Source organism: Gymnodraco acuticeps, unplaced genomic scaffold (genome assembly GCF_902827175.1).
Source record: "Gymnodraco acuticeps unplaced genomic scaffold, fGymAcu1.1, whole genome shotgun sequence".
NCBI lineage: Eukaryota > Metazoa > Chordata > Actinopteri > Perciformes > Bathydraconidae > Gymnodraco > Gymnodraco acuticeps.
The window spans coordinates 3,967,697-3,984,565 of NW_022990135.1; the positions used below are offsets into that span (position 1 = coordinate 3,967,697).

The 16,869-nt window shown below is 41.6% G+C and overlaps 1 protein-coding gene across 1 annotated transcript; it reads left to right on the forward strand.

The window, feature by feature from the left end:
• Positions 1–10,797: 10,797 nt before the first annotated feature.
• Positions 10,798–13,856, forward strand: hpxb (hemopexin b). Its single transcript, XM_034217101.1, has 10 exons — positions 10,798–10,934; positions 11,330–11,352; positions 11,481–11,564; positions 11,643–11,800; positions 11,899–12,052; positions 12,501–12,713; positions 12,817–12,909; positions 13,043–13,173; positions 13,258–13,405; positions 13,488–13,856. The coding sequence occupies exons 1-10, from the start codon at positions 10,870–10,872 to the stop codon at positions 13,712–13,714; spliced, it is 1,296 nt and encodes a 431-aa protein (XP_034072992.1). The 5' UTR covers positions 10,798–10,869; the 3' UTR covers positions 13,715–13,856.
• Positions 13,857–16,869: the final 3,013 nt, after the last annotated feature.

The following is a 16,869-nucleotide window of genomic DNA, read 5'->3' on the forward strand; positions in this document are numbered from 1 at the left end:
TGTCCAAGGATGAAGTGGCTGCAGACAAATAGTGTTATCAAGCTTTGTAGTGACATGACAATGTTCACGCTGCAGTGTACGTTTATGCAAATCCAGCATTAGGCCGATTGAGTTCACCTGGAAGAAAGGCCTTTCAAAGAAATCAAAGCAAAATGTACAGCAAAATATGATAGGTCTGTTAATGAACTGGATTATGGTTAACTCAGCTTTTAAGGGAAATCGTGCAAATTCTGTTGATAAGATTGATATCACCCAGGTTCATCCATTGAATATGCATCAACAGCCAGCTGATGATTAGCCTAGCTTAGCATAAAGCAAAAAACAGGCTAAATTAGCTCTGTAAGGTACATCGTACTTTTTTGGTAGTACCAGAGTTCAAACACTGCAGACCACTGATTGGTCAAAAGGAATTGTCGCTACTCTGGCAAGGGACATCTTTTACCAACCCACCACATAGCCAAGGTATATACCATCCATTTGTTTCTTCCAAACCACCAACCAAACCACAGTGGGAAATGAATAAGGGAAACGCTTGTACAAAAAGTGAATCCAGTCGCGTTGAGCGGTAGGAAGGAGGCGTAACATACCTCCTTGTTGCTACGACAAGACTCTGTCTCTGCTCCCAAACACGAAATAGTCAGGGACATAATCCCCTGTGAAAAAGCTCAGACTCTTAGTCTTGTTTCTACGAGTTCAAAAGACTTGGTTATACATATCGTAAGTATATATAATAATTGGGTTTCTATAACATCAGAAGTTCATTTAGATATTTTAGGCATTGCAAAAACTGTAAAGATTTGTATTGGTAGTTACTTTTTTGGATAATATGTGTTATTATTTAATTCCAGGTGAATAGAATGTTAATGCAATTTCTTACATTGTCTGTGTTTTTACCTGAACCAATGGGTTATACCAGTGGTTCTCAAACTTTTTCTGTCAGGCCCCCCCTTTGGAGAAAAAAAAAAGTCGGGCCCCCCCAACACAAATAGTCAGGCTCAGTGGCGGCGCCAGAGATTTCTTTTGGAGGTGCTGTGGGGTAGCTTGACGTTTCATAGAGGGTGCTCAAACATTTAGGGTTTCCCATTAATGCACCGGGCACTACAGTGGAATGTTCTACTGCAACAATCCCCACGCAAATACACAGTGTTCCCGCAACTGTTACAATGAAGGCTCGATAATCAGCTCACGGCATATAGGTGTAAGCAGGGGTAAAGTGCTCTTTTTTATAGGTGGTGTGTGGACCTCACATAGGGGGGTCCGGGGGCAAGCTCCCCCGGGAAGATTTATTTTTAAATATTGACGTTAAAAGCATCAATCTGGTGCACTTTGAGAGCAACATGAAGAGATCTATGGATACATCTCTCAACACCCATTTGAAACAGAACTGTAAACAGATTTACTTTTTCTTTATGGATATTTTACAAATCACCCTTTTAAACTTTATTCTTTTTTTACTGTCATATAGTATTTCATACCTGTTTTTCATTTATTCTCTTATTTTTGTATAACTATAATGATCATATAAACGTGTGCCTTGGAAATAATTGTTTACATTAATGGTGACCAAAACGTTTGAGACCCACTGAGATAACACTGAGAGAGTCCTTTAGCTCACTGAGTCTCTCAGTCTGACAGGAGAGGACTCTCCCCCACTTTGTTGTTGAAAAAACTCCTTATATCCATTAGCGTAGCTCGCTAGCACCAGAAGCTAACAACAACGATCTCCGGTACCGGTGCGCTCTCTCTCGCTCGCGCACACACACACAGAGCCGAGCTTTAATGAAACACAGAGACCCAGAAGTAATAGTACTGTACTGTATCATATTATTTTCGAATCAATAATTTTTCTAATTATGATTTTAATCTTTTTTGTAATAACTATTTTTCCTCCTGGTCGCGTGCTCCCCACTTTGGGAACCACTGGGTTATACCAATCGTCATCATCGTATTGATGAAGTCAAAGAATATGGATGATGTTTTCCAATTAATGATAGTATGTACTGTTCAACATTGTCAAAAACTCGTGCAGTGTTTGATTTCATTATCTAAAAATGTAAAATAAGACATTTCGGAAATATCTTTGTTTTTAAAACCATGTTTTTGGAAGATTGTGTACCAGATCTAATTGTATAATTTCTCAAAGTATCGTTACGTTAATTCATAGTGACACTTTATCAAAAACCCTAAAATGAAGCTGGCAAATGTGAGGACAGACTGCTGCCATCTGAAAGTTTTTACAGTTTGTGCAACACTTCAGCGTGATATTAATTTGTGATGCATCTGCTGCTTGAGACGGAGCCACAGACCCACCTCCCTGTCCTGAACAGAGCCCCCCCCCCACAACACTTTCTCTTCCCCTCCCTAATGTGTGTGTGATGAATATTTCTCAGATGCTTCCTTTAGGCCATATATGATCAAAACAAATGCACCTGCACTCCCCCCCCCCCCCCTTCTTGCCACTGCGACTCCCCCAGGACGGGTAAAAATTGACTCCCTGGCTTCCTCCACCAGGCAATTACGTGCCATCTGTTCCCATCTTGGTTGTTCCAGCTCGTTTTGTTTCTGCGATTGTTCGTCTAATATCATAGGCCTGAAAGTGTTAGAGAGGAAGGGTGGAGGTGGTGGTAAGTGGGAGGGGGGGGGGGGCACCAAAATGAGGAGTGGCATGAAGAGGAATTAATCGAATCTAACAGCAGAACCAGATCTTCCCCTCTGAAAGGAGATAGTCCCACAAGAATGAGGACCATTACCATATTCATCACCTAATATTGCCTGCTGTATGCAAAGTGGGAGAGAAGAGAGCAATATGACTTTCTTGACCACCTTTCTCTTTCCATCTGTGAACGCTTCTTTTTTTAATTGTTTGTTTGCAACAAGTCCACTTCGTACCTGCTGCCTTTTGTTTGGGAGTGGTAATAACAAGCCATTAACTCCCCTGTCACATATCGCACTGATATTTATATATATGGTGCCACGCGGAATCACATTACTGTGTTGTTACAGTAACTATTGGGCCCATTACTCTCTGCCTCACACACACGGGCTGGAATTTAATTGCAGGGATGTTGCAGCGGAGGCGAGCAGCTGCATTGGACACTTTTAACAGTGATATCAATAACGGCGCGCTACCTTAGGCCCATATAATTTTCCGTCTCTCCTGACAGAGCGGAAGATAGAAATAATCAGTCACAACACCAGCCAGGCAGCCTGTAGGACGTCGTGTGACATCCAGCAACAGTGATGGCTCAAGACCCATCTGTGTCCAGGGGGCAGCGCTCAGTGTGTGTGTGTGTGTGTGTGTGTGTGTGTGTGTGTGTGTGTGTGTGTGTGTGTGTGTGTGTGTGTGTGTGTGTGTGGTGTGTGTGTGTGTGTGTGTGTGTGAGAGGGTGAGAGGGTAATTGGTGAGAAGATGTAGGATCATATAAGAACAGGACATCTGTTACACTGCTTAAAGGCTTATACCACTTGATCAGCGGCCTTTATATGTGTTCGTATGAGTGATGAACAACAAGTGGAGTTGATGACACAGTGTATGCTGAGTTTTTGCAAAGTAAAACATTTTGGTTGTAAAAGTTAGATTGTGTTGGGGGATGAAATGTATTCACGAAGACATACAAAAGATACATCAGGAAATCTTCTCCCTTTTCAAAGCTTCATTTTGGAATGAGAGGAATCACCATCATATGAAGGTGAATGTGTGATCTCTAATTGGGAGCTTGTTAAAAAGCCTCCTGAACTACCTGGGAGTGAAGTCAGCCATTTTGGAAATGATTCATTTATCTTTTGAATAGGTTAAGCACCTTTATATGACTTTACTTAAATGAAGGAAGTCATTTCTCTCATCAACTAACATAATAAAATATCCAAATTGACACTTTGATTTACCCCTACCTTAGAGGACTTCGCTATGTGACTGCTCGAGTAAATAAGGTAGATAAGATTGCATCGTTATAACTAAGGAGACGTATTATTTATTTAGTTAATGTCTTATTTAAAGCACATTTGGTTTGAGAGAACACAATACTGTACACTAGGTTGCTCTCTTTTCGAAGCTTTGTATTTGCTGACATCCAGTGGTTAACTGGTGAAACGAGGGGGACACTATCAAACAACCATATGTCAAAGTGTCTGTGTTAGAACATTAATATAAATAGTAATAACAGTTATAATTAAGTAATGATCCAGTATTCATTCATTATATGGCATAAAAGTATTACTTGTATCAATATATTAAACCTAGTTGGGATTAAGTATGCAGACTTTTTTTTTAATCTGGTACCACTTTTTCTTTTTCTTAATGGATTATTTTTCTGTGAATAACCTAAATGCTACTTTTAGATCCTTATTTAAATGCTGAAGGTTACACCGGAAATATTCCCAGACTCCATATTTCAAATTAAACACTTTTACACTTTATAGTGAACTCTTTATCCGTCTGTGTTCTGAATATTTCTCTCAAGGCCAAATCTCCAAATAGCAAAAGTGCCATCACCCAAAATCCAAAACTAAACTATCAATGTTTTATGATGACTTTTTGAGTTAGTTTACAGCTTCAAATCAATCAATATGCAGAAATGGTCAATTCAGTTACACCCAAAATGACAAATAATCCATGGACAGGGTGAGGGAGGGTAGTGAGGTGAGATGGGGGAGTGACAGAGAGGTGGAGGGAGGAAGAGGTGGAGGCGCCAGAACAGAGCAGAGGGAGCAGCAGAGGAAGAAGCACACCTGGACTTCAGGTAGGACGTGTTTCTGTTTAATGCTTCTTTATTGTTTATGCACTTCTTGTATACATTTTGCAGTTAAGAATCTGAATTAAAGCCAGTGTTTAGCTCATGGAATTTTTAAATAAAGAGGCAGTTCTTTGCTGACAGATTTCTTAGTTTTAACCGACTGAACTGCGTTTCATTTACATTTCAAAGAGCTCTTTACCTGCGAGCTTTATGCTCCATACGTTGCGGTGAATGGCTCCATTGTTTAGTTTCGATACGCTGGAATGCTCCTGCACATCCTGCATAATCCTCTCAATTATGAATGCTATCATTTATTCTATAGTCTCAGCACCTCAGCGGAGGCCGTCCGGTAACCAAGCAACTAGTGCCTCTCATTCATCATTAAAGTGGGGTAACATGAGAAGACCTGGTGGCCTCCCTCCAGGAGAGTGACCGGGATTTGTTCCTGACACATAAACTACATTTTCCTTCAATCCAACAAAGACTGATGACTTGTTAACCTGATGCAGTTCTGACATTGAGATTTTACTCAAAACAATGTTTTTATGTTCTAAATTCTTCCTTTTAGTTATTTTTAATGTGGAATTTCCACCATCCTCATCAGCATTGAACAAATGTCACCCACAACTAACATCTGAAACATCGTGTTTAAAACATGTGAATCAGATTGTATCCATTGACACTGTTAGGTCACTTGTTTCCAGGGGGACTTTATTGTGAGCATGCAGAAGTAAACTGACACCTCACCCTTTCATCCTTGCAAAGGCCGTGTTGTTTTGCTCCTGAGGGCAAAGGGCTCTAGTTCTACATTGTTAACATATATATACGCTGATATCCACAATTGCCAACTCAGAATATTATATTTTTTGCACAGTCATAAAGACTCAGGTAAACAAAACAAAAGAGAGGCTGACCCCTCTCCTCGCAGTGTCTCGCATATTTTGTGCTGGTGGTGACGGACAGAGTTCAGTTTCAATCCCCTCAGCAGATAAGCGCTGCTGTTTCCACAAGATGTGACAATGAGGGTCTGTGCCTCATTCAGAAGCAACTATTCCACACGGTTTAAGGTTTCATGATGAGTGCCATTAAGTGAAGTGACTTGGCTCAGAAGTCCCTCCGCTTTACAGGCATGCATTGATCCTTTAATGATCATATGAGGTCAGAAATAGCTTTAAATACTGATGTAATATCCAATTTATTTGAACAAGTGAAGCATGACTTGCTACTTCAAGGCAAAGCTGAAATGAGAAACGTACATTAGATACGCTTAAACAAATCCTACATTTTCTGTTGTAGCGATAAGAGGTCCGAACACAACACTGACCTCAGGTCAACAGAACAGTGGTTACCTGGTAGCCCTTCACAGTCTGGTTTGAAACTGAATATATTGTTGGAGGGATAAAGTTGCAACGGAAGGGAACATGTGTCCCAGTTTTAAAACATCAACAGAAATGTGCACTAGACCTCAGACCAATTTTGATAGAAAACTCTTTTGTTGTTCTTTAAAAAAGTATTTAAGATAAGATAAGATAAAGCTTTATTGTCTCCCTTAGGAGAAATTTGTCTTGGGCATCGAGATAATACACATAAAACATTCAGGTCAATCAGTCATAGATACAGAACAGAGATCACATATCACATGGCAAAGAAACAAACAAGAAACACACAGGTACAGCACTTTCCCTATTGCACATACATCATCAAATATTGCACTTTTCCCTATTGTATTATACATAAATCAAATATTGCACGTTCCCTACTGTATTCATACACAAATCAATATTGCACTTTCCCTATTGCACCTATGCATAGTGTCTGTCAAATTGCACATATCCCTTTTGTGTCCATACCTATTTACACATATTGCACTTCCCCTATTTAACCTTCTCGATTGCACAAACTACACTGTAAACATTGCACCTCCCAACAACCCCTAACAGCATAATCACAATTGTTTCTGACTGTTCAGCAGCTTGATTGACAGCGGAACAAAGGAAAACTTATACCTGTTCAATCTATAGTTTGGTAATCTATACCTTCTGCCCTCGCAGAAGGTATAGATTACAGCAACTCAAACTCTCTATACAGGATGTGTTTGGGGTCGCATGTGATTTTACGGCTCCTCAAATATCTCCTGAAGAGAGGATGGTGGAAGCATGCCAATTATTTTTCCAGCCCTTTTTATCAAGCTCTGGAGTTGTGATTTAGATTTAACTGACAAGTTACCAAACCATGTTGTGATGCCATAACGAATAATAGACTCAATTGGTGCCCTGTAGAACATTAACATGATACATTTATCCACTCCATGAACCCTGAGCCTACGCAGAAAATGCAGGCGCTGGCTTATCTTTGTGCATACCTGATCCACCTGATGGGCCCAGCCTAACTGAGCATCAAAATAAATCCCCAAATATTTAAAACGTGTAACCTGCTCAACTCGCTCCCGGTTGATAAGGACGGGGCTGTGATCACCTACTGACTTGGGGTCAAAGATCATTTGTTTTGTTTTTTTAACATTTAATATATAATACTTTTTTTTTGGCACTTTCTCTTTGTCTCAACAGGAACACACCAAAAGTAGTGAAAAGTGAAACCTTGATTGACAAGAGGATTGTTGGCATCTACTGTTCACAATGTTAATGCGGTCTCATTCAGAGAAGAGAGCCCGCCTTGGGCTCACAGCCCTGCTGACACATAGCACTCCAAAGCAGAGAGATGTGAGCTCCCCTCCCCCCCTAACTTTTACCCCAAGGGAGTCCATCTTCACACCTATATCTCTTGCTTCACCACCTCCCTGGGTGACTCAAGCTCTTGCCAACCTGGAGCAAGGTGAACAAGAACTTCAGAGCCTCAGGGAGCGACAGCAGCTCGAAGTGGACGAGGTGAACCGTGAGTTAGACAACGCTGCGATTGAAGCTCACAGAGAGGAGCGTCGTCTTCTTGAGAAAATTGAGCAAGACCACAGAGAGACCCAGAGACACATCAGCCAGGTGAAAAGGGAGAACGCTGCAGCTGTGAGAGTTGTGCAGTCACTTGTTGACCAGCAACTTAGAAAAGTTGGACAACTGAAGGAACAGATACAAAGATGGGGCAGTACTGCTGGTGGATCCAACAAAAATCAGCTCCAAAGAGGAGCGGCAGAGCTCACCCAACCTTGGGAGATCTCTCTAACAATGAAAAGGGTCAGCTTCTTACCAAGCACAGGGTCCAAGGCCTTAAGCTTAGGGGGAGTTGAAGTTCAAGAGCAAGGTATGATCTACCCAATTGGTGTCTGTGGTGACCAAGGACAAAAGTGTGCCTTGCACTCAGGGGATGCAGCATTTTCAATTATCCCAGTCGAAATTCGAAAAGAACCCCAACCAAACAGAGCTGGGCAAAGGAAGAGTCCAGAGGAGAGCAATAAGGCAAACATGCGTGTTGTCCGGAAACTACGTCTATCATGCTCTGCAGAGAATGAGGAGGATCTCAAAACACCCACCTTGAAGTCCCCAATACCAAGACATCGTGGTGCATCTGAGTCATCCCAAGACGAGGACGTAGAGTCCTTGTGTTCAGACACACAGGGGCAAGACCTTTTCCTTGCTATCCCACCGGTCTCCAGTCAAGGAGAATCTGAAGGTGATGAATATGACAGCAGACAAAATGGAACAAAGAGGCGCTCCATACTGAAGGGTAAGAGGAGGCAAAAAGCCCTTGTCTTGGTTTCATGTGAAGAACCGTCCTGCCCTACAGACGCAAAAAGCAGTTATGCAGCAACATCTCCAAAGACTATTCGCAAAGCCTCCCCCTCAAGGTACAGTCTTGTAGATCATCCACTTTCACAATACAACCCAACCAAGAAAAAGACCTCAAATCAATCTTCAATGGACAGTGGAAGTCCTCCATCCCCAGTGGACAGTGAGGATTCGTCTTACATCTATACTGTGAATATTCCATCCAATGAATCCCTCAATCGAGAGCACTATCGCTCAATGTCCACCGCTGACCTCTCAGGTAAACTGAGCACTTTGATAAAAGGTGACAAAGGTGAGCGTAGAGGAATTAGGAAGGTCAACAGAATGCGTTTAGCCTATGAACCTGCCACTCTTGAAGAAGGCCAAGTTAATGACACTGAATCTGACAGGAACAACATTATTTGTGAAGCACAACGATCAAGATCGCAGACCCGTGTTACACAGGGTTCAAGTTTAAACAGCGTGAGCAGATCTCTCTCAATGTCAGCCATTGAAGGAGACAAATTACACCTCGGTAAGGAACCACAGCAATACAATAAGAACAAGACAGAGAGTGTCGTGCCAGCGTCGGGGGAAGTGGAGGAGGGCGGTTCAACGGCGCTCGACTCAGCCTATCTGGTCAAACAGTTTGGAAAACAAGGATCAGGTCGCACTGACTTCAACCTACCAAGCGGCGTCCATACAACCATCAAGGGGCAACTCTTTGTGGTGGATTGTGGAAACGCCCGCATTCAGGTGACCGATCTCCAGAAGAACGTCGTACAGCAAGTGACTCCTTCAGGATCAGAAAGGTCTTCCCGCATCTGCAACTACTTTGACGTGGCTGTGAACTCAAAAGGCCTCATCGCCCTGACCTGTGCGGCTGAACGAGCTGTGCTGGTCTTCAACCGTCATGGACGCCTCCTGCAAACGTTTGGAGGCACTTTGATTGGTGCTACCAACGAAGAGCTCGATGCCCCCAGAGGGGTGACAGTTACACGCCAAGATGAGTTCTTGGTCGCTGACCTAAAGCGTGGCACCCTTACTTCCCTAAAGCTGGACCCCAAAACAGGGGCCAGGTTGGAGCGCACGGTGGTGACTGGGTACCACAGACCCTACCTGGTGGCAGCCTGTCTCACTACTGGGTTCATGGCAGTGTCGGAACGGGGAAATGAGACTGGACGCGTCCCATGCATCCGGGTCCTGGAGCCTGGCTGGAACACTATTCGGATCCTAGGGGTGTGCTCTGGCTTGGGGCCTGTTCTCACCTTCCCTTGGGGTCTCTGTATTGACAGTGATGGGGATGTCCTGGTGGCAGACTGGGGAAAGCAGCACCACCGTGTTCTCATCTACCCATCCACAGGTGTTGGCTGGCCCCTGGTGAAAGACAGCCTCAGCAGCCCGAGGGGCCTGGCGCTGCTCCCCGATGGTCACATGGTCGTGTCAGACAGCATGAATCACTGCATCAAGATCTACCACTACAAGTAAACCGCGGAGGATCACAAACAAAGAGATAGAAATAAACATGGATAGAGTTAGCACTATATTTTAGAACTTATTTATAATATCATAGGGAAATTATAATGTGAGTATTATTTACAGCCTCTACCTCCTACCTACTTTAATTTGACGTTTGATGAGAGTTAAATTGGGGATTGACCTCTATAATCACTATATTATTTAGAATTATGGACAATTGTTACAAATTATTTACATCATACCTATCCATTAAAAATAAACATGTAAGAAAGTAAAAATGTATGCTTTACATTTCCCTTGAGTGTTTATAAAATGTTTTTATTCCAATGTATTAACAACCAATAATGCTCTGTTCCTGAACGATATACAATGACATTTTGTGAATTATACCCATAAGGCAAAACATTTTATCAATCAATAATCAAGACAAGTTAGAGAACTTTGAGTGTAATCAGCCAATCAATAGTTAAGTTAGCTTTATGATTATTTGTATTGTCCATATCTCTGACTGGAAAACATTAAACTTTGGTTTAAATCTAATTTTGCATGTTCCTGTTGTCACTGGGGCTAATGTCCAACCCTTTAGCTTTTGGGTATTTCTCTGTGACCAGGATTTCCCCAAAACACCTGTTTTTCCTGAAAAGTCTGTAATCAATAAAAAAAGGGAACAAGGCGCTGATCCAAAGAACAAATGCAGCAAATTAGTAATTGCCCAATTTTGCAACAACGGAAATTCTGACACACAGCGTATGTAAACAACCCCCCACACCCACACACACACCCACACACACACACACACACACACACACACACACACACACACACACACACACACACACACACACACACACACACACACACACACACACACACACTGCAGTATAAAGTGCAGGTTCAGTTTCTGCTCCACAGTCTGACTTCACATCAGAGGACCGCACAGCATGGAGCTGTTCACCAAAACTCTGTTTCTGTGCCTAGCACTCGCCCTTACTAATGGAGCACCTGCGTGAGTATTAATCAACTACTTAATCTTGAAATGAATTGACACTCATTAGGTCACGATGTGCTAGTTTTAATACTGATATCAAGATCCTTTACTGCCAACATCATGTGCATTTCCAAGAGTTGTTCCAAGCCTTGAAAAGAGACCTCTGTGTGTTTATTTAGGCTATAAAGCAAAAAGTATATATGTATATAAAAAGAAAGTGAAGAAAGTCACTGTTTATCCATTTCATAACTGTGTTTGTTCGTTCTCAAAGTCCACAGTTTGGATCAATTGTTCAAATAAAGAAGTGCATAGTCAATCATGTCACTGATTGACCTTGTTTCAACATGACTCAAGGATCTTTCGAAATGAAATGTTATGTGGTGGAAATTAAGGATCTATTTTATGATCCACAGGCACCATGATGCAGCAGTAGACGGTAGGTTTAAATATATATATATATATATATATATTACAATGATAACCTGTCTCATATACACATTAACTGTATTTTCCAATAATTTCAGTTGCTCTGATTGTAACAAGAGATATTATGTCCATGTTTAGATGCTTCTCTACCAGACCGGTGTGATGGGATTGGGTTTGATGCCATTACTCCTGACAAGAATGGAACCACTTTCTTCTTCAGAGGTGCGGAACATTTCTGATAAAGAATAATGGAATTTATATTCTAACTAGTCTAATTTTAAACTGATGATTTCCCTTTAGGTAGCCACTTGTGGGAAGGCTTTCATGGTCCAGCTCAGCTGTCCAATGAGTCCTTCCAGGAGCTTGATGACATCCATAACATCGGCCATGTTGATGCCGCCTTCCGCATGCACAACATAGAGCACCAAGACGACCACGATCACATCTATTTCTTCCTGGTACGATCCACGGATAGTATTACTTGTGATGTGGTTTGCCAAAATATTCTTATCCAAAGCTATATTTCTACCTGTCCTTTTTCTGATCTTATCTATAGGATGACAAGGTGTTCAGCTATTATGACCAAGCTCTGGAAGAAGGGTATCCGAAAGAAATCCAGCAAGACTTCCCAGGAGTCCCCTCTCATCTGGATGCGGCTGTGGAGTGCCCCAAAGGAGAGTGCATGGCCGACTCAGTTCTGTTCTTCAAGGGTGAGTTGGCATTCGTGGTAGAACTATTCATCTCGCTGAGTGGAAAGTATCACAGAACTGTGCTTCCCTCACTAATATAACGAGAATGCTGCTCCCTAGTGGAGGAAAGTAGCTGCACCGGGAATACATTTAGTCATAAAGCCAGACCTTCTTCCCCCAAACACAGGTCGTAAGGTCGTCTGTAAAAAACAGCTTATGATGACTTTTTGCTTTTTTATAACGCTCCATAGTAAATATGACAGGGGCAAAGGAGGAAGTCGGGAGACACCTACATTTTTCCTACAGGGATTTTTAAGGTTTATCTTATCTTATAATATGAAGAGGGTATTGGCAACTAGGACTATTTGTGTCCCGTGTACAACAACGTCCACGTATTTATATACACATACGTTTTAATTAGACCTTTGTTAACAATTGAGCACATTCAAACACATAATTGCCCCCACAGGACAGGATGTACATGTTTATGACATTGTAACAAAGACAGTGAAGACCAAGACGTGGTCCCACCTGCCTGTCTGCACCTCTGCTTTGCGCTGGCTAGAGCACTACTACTGTTTCCACGGAAACAACTTCACCAAGTTCCACCCGGTATTCGGAGAGGTGAGCGGTGTTTACCCAAAAGACGCCCGCAGTTACTTCATGAAGTGCCCCAACTACGGTGAGTTCATCCAGAAAAGAACAATGAAATTTGATTCAAATGAGTTTCTTGTAAGAAATAGAAACAGATGTATTTTTGGGTGAATATATAATCTTCTGTTCAGGTCATGGCGGTGACTACAAAGTCCTGAAATGCAGTGATGTCAAAATAGATGCCATCACCACTGATGATGCAGGCAAAAGTTACTTATTCGCAGGTAAAGTAACAAAATAATAACAAAATAAGAGGTCTTTAAATTAATATTCCAACATTGAGCTATTTTCCTTTGATAATTTGTCAAGAACTTTCTGTGAAGCTTTCTTTAAGACTGTATTTCAAACCCCCTTTAGGCTCCATCTACAAGCGTCTGGACACCAGGCGTGACGGCCTCCACGCCTTCCCAATCACCAGGTCGTGGAAGGAGGTGACCAAAGGGGTGGATGCTGTCTTTTCCTACGCTGACAACATTTACTTGATTAAGGTAGGTCTTAAAGTAACGACAAAAAGCCAATTTATTTGTGTATGTGTTGAAATGAATACACCCTGTTCTCCCAAACGCACGCAGGATGATCAGGTTTACATCTACAACGCAGCTGCTCACTACACCCTGATTGACGGATACCCTAAAACCCTGAAGGAGGAGCTCGGCATTGAAGGACACGTGGACGCTGCTTTCGTCTGTCCTGATGATCAGACAGTTCATATTATCATAGGTAAGGTGGTTGCTACGGGCTTATCCAATTCATTTTTGGGTTAAAAGTTTTCTGCTCGACTCCTAAAATATTTCTTCAACAGGAGGGACGATTAGTGCGATCGACCTATCTGCCACGCCCAGGGTCGTGCTCCGGGAGAGGCCCCTGCCTTTCTCCGACATTGACGCTGCTTTGTGCAGTGCAGAAGGAATTAATGTGTTCAAAGGTGCAACGTATTACCACTACGAAAGCCCCATGACACTGGCTATGAGCAGAATCGCCCCTGAGCCTCTAAATGTTACCAGAGCAATGATGGGATGTGAGGAGTAGGATGAAACCTTTTATTCCCCTACTACGCACGTAAGAAAATAAATGGTATTTATCCATAAGAATCTAAATCACTTGGTAAACAGGTACAAACGTGAGTTTTTGGAAAAGTGTCCCCCCCATGATGAATAAAATGTTGAAACTACTCCTTTTAGTGGTTGGTGTGCCACTATTTATGGTGTCTTTATCATAGAAAATAACATGCATTATTGGTTTGATGTTTTCAAGTTGCATATGTGAAAATTAGAACGATAACAACTATGATGAGGAATAACATCCAAAGGCAAAGTTTAAAGTAATGATGGAGTTTGGCCACAAGAGGCCCTACTGTACAAATGAATGAGTTACAGCAGAAGTCACAGCGGATCAGATCCAAACTGAGCTGATACCGTATGAACAGGTTAAGGAGCAGGTCCTTTTGCACATTTTCCAATTGGGATTTTTAACTAAATACTCTGAACTGCCTTAAAATATGTAAATGCTCTGCAATAGTGTGAAAATGCAGCCAATATACGTACAATATACTGCAAAAACAACTCTACATTCAGCTTCAATGTTTGGCAGCTTCATACAAATGAAAGGGAGTTGCTGCTCCACTTGGTGTTGCCAGCAACAAGTTGCAGCTGTGCTAAAGATCTGCAGGCCGGGACTCTATTAGGAGAAATGCTTGTTTAATTGTTTGCAAAAATACGGCCGGATCATAACAATAAGCCTGACAGAGGCATTTTTACTTCATATATTAAAGGTTTGAAGCAGTGCTGCGTAAAACACACAGATTTGCTCCCAATATTTGTTTAATTTCTTGATTTGTTTTTCACCAATAGAATAGTCAATATATTATAAATGTTTGTATTCTTTTTTTAAATATGGTATTATGAGGTACATCGGTTTATTTTCGAGAGCTTTTAACGGCTATCATCTGCTTGTATTTGTGTTGGGTGTTTATATTATGTCTAAAAAGTTAAGTTCCTGTCCGTTTTTTCAATATATTCCCCGCAACAACAAAGTGAGCTTTCAATTTCCACTTCACTAAAGTCAAAACGTTTATGACCAAAAACAGTTCTAGTCTAGTTATCACAATATACAGTATTTCAGTGTTGTCCATGCCCATATCAGGTCGTACGGCCACGTAGGCAGCAGCCACCAAGAGTCCAGAGCTGGGGAGGCATTAGCAGCCATTCAAGGCCCTTTCACTCCCTGGAGAGGGTTTTGTTCAGACAAAATCCCTGGGACTTTCAGCTCACATAAAGGAAGTGCTGGCCTCAGCACGGCTTAATGGGCGAGGCCATGAGGACACAGCACACACACACGCGCGCACACACACACACACGTGCGCACACACACACACACACACACACACACACACACACACACACACACACACACACACGCACACGCACACACATACTTGTACCGAAACGTGAATTCACGTGCACATGGAGACACCACCGCGGATACACATATGCACAGTACGGACTGCAGTTGCACACACAGCTGCCAGCTATCCAGTAATACTAATAACGGAAGCTTAGATATTAAACATTTATTTTAGTTCAATTTCAATTTGTATTTCTGATCAATACATTTAATTCCAATGTTTGTTTTACATTTTGAAACATCTCTTGGACACGCAGAGATGGCAGTGGCATTACAGGAAAGACCACCAGGTCACCATGATGATTGGTTCTCTGGGGACCATGAGCATCCAGCTAGAAGTATCTTTATTCCACGTGGAACTAATGTTGAATAAACCACACTGGTATTCCCAGTGCTAATCAATAGGTCATACTGAATTTCACCCTGCACCAATAAAGCGTTCAGAGAAATTGTTCTAGAAATAATATTCCGAGTATAAAATCCAGAAAGATGGCGCACACGGACATCGAGGAGGACAGTGTTTGAGTCCCGTGTAAAACAAAAAACTCAGTTTACTTATTTTGTTGACTACTTAACCTCCATGCATTACTGAACATACCTAACAAATCTAGTTATTATAATCATGACATTTTCCTTAAACACAACCAAGTAGTTTTGTTGTCTAAACATGTCATAGTTTAGTTTAACCACGTGTTTAAAACTTTGACCGCGTGCCCGTATGTGACATTTACACGTACGCTAAACCATGATCTTTTCATTCACCTAAACGAGTACTTATGTTGCCAAAAAAGAACCAAGGAGTTTTCTTTGTATTCACAACGTCAACTACTCGTTTAAATCTACGAATGCTCGTACATTCGTGACATATTGTGAATGAGGTCCGTGCGTTATATCCAAAAAAACACTAAATGCAAAGCGACCTTAAAAGGCATTTCAATGAGATCACGTTGAATAAACTCACACACATCACCGGGGTAAGGCACAATCTTGTATTTTTGCACAGCACAATAATAACAGAGGGTAATTGAACACTCATTGAACACAGAAGAAAAGAGATCCAGGAAGAAAGTGCAAACCATGACAGACATAGGTATGGTACAAAAAGTTTATTCAGTAACAGTTCTGTAAACATCTGAGGTAAATGAACATTTACATCAACATGTTCTTTAACAAAAGGTTCAGACGCAAGGCACTTCTCTTCAAAGACAGTTGTTTGACAACGGGAGAAATAGCAGGGTGGTTCTTCATTTCTAACTCGTGCGATTCTGTGTCCCTGCTTGAAGGGGCGCCGTGAAAATCCCTCCACATAACCTCTGTTTTTCTTCACGGGACCTTTCATTCAAGGCTCATCCACATCCGGGAAAAGTTGGAACGGCCAAAAGTATCTCAATCAGTATTGAGGACAGAAAAGAACAATCGCTTTAGGTTATTTTTAGTCTAATTTCATATTGTTATTCCCATAAATAAACAAAAATATGTTGATATCCCTTTTCCAAGGACACCCTTTCTTTTTTCCATTTAAACTATCTTCATATCCTCATTACAGTGATCTATTACTATTTAACTGAGCAAATCTTTATCACCATATTGTCAGTACTAAGAACAGCGAGGAACAACAACACATTTCAGTGATTGTAATAAGTCCAATGACCTTTGTCGTCTTTTAGAGACTAAGGTCAACAATTGTTCCCAGAATAATAAAAGGGGTTTTAAAATGTCTGTGTTAGGGTTCGGGTTGAGGCTACCAAGCAAAGCTCTTTACAGGTTCCATCCTGTATTGT

What these genes read in the sequence shown, in the direction of transcription:
- hpxb (XM_034217101.1), top strand. Translation starts at nt 10,870, where the DNA reads ATGGAGCTGTTCACCAAAACTCTGTTTCTGTGCCTAGCACTCGCCCTT. An exon ending in CTCAGTTCTGTTCTTCAAGG is followed by an intron (nt 12,053 to 12,500) that starts GTGAGTTGGCAT and finishes TTGCCCCCACAG; the next exon opens with GACAGGATGTACATGTTTAT. An exon ending in ACAACATTTACTTGATTAAG is followed by an intron (nt 13,174 to 13,257) that starts GTAGGTCTTAAA and finishes AAACGCACGCAG; the next exon opens with GATGATCAGGTTTACATCTA.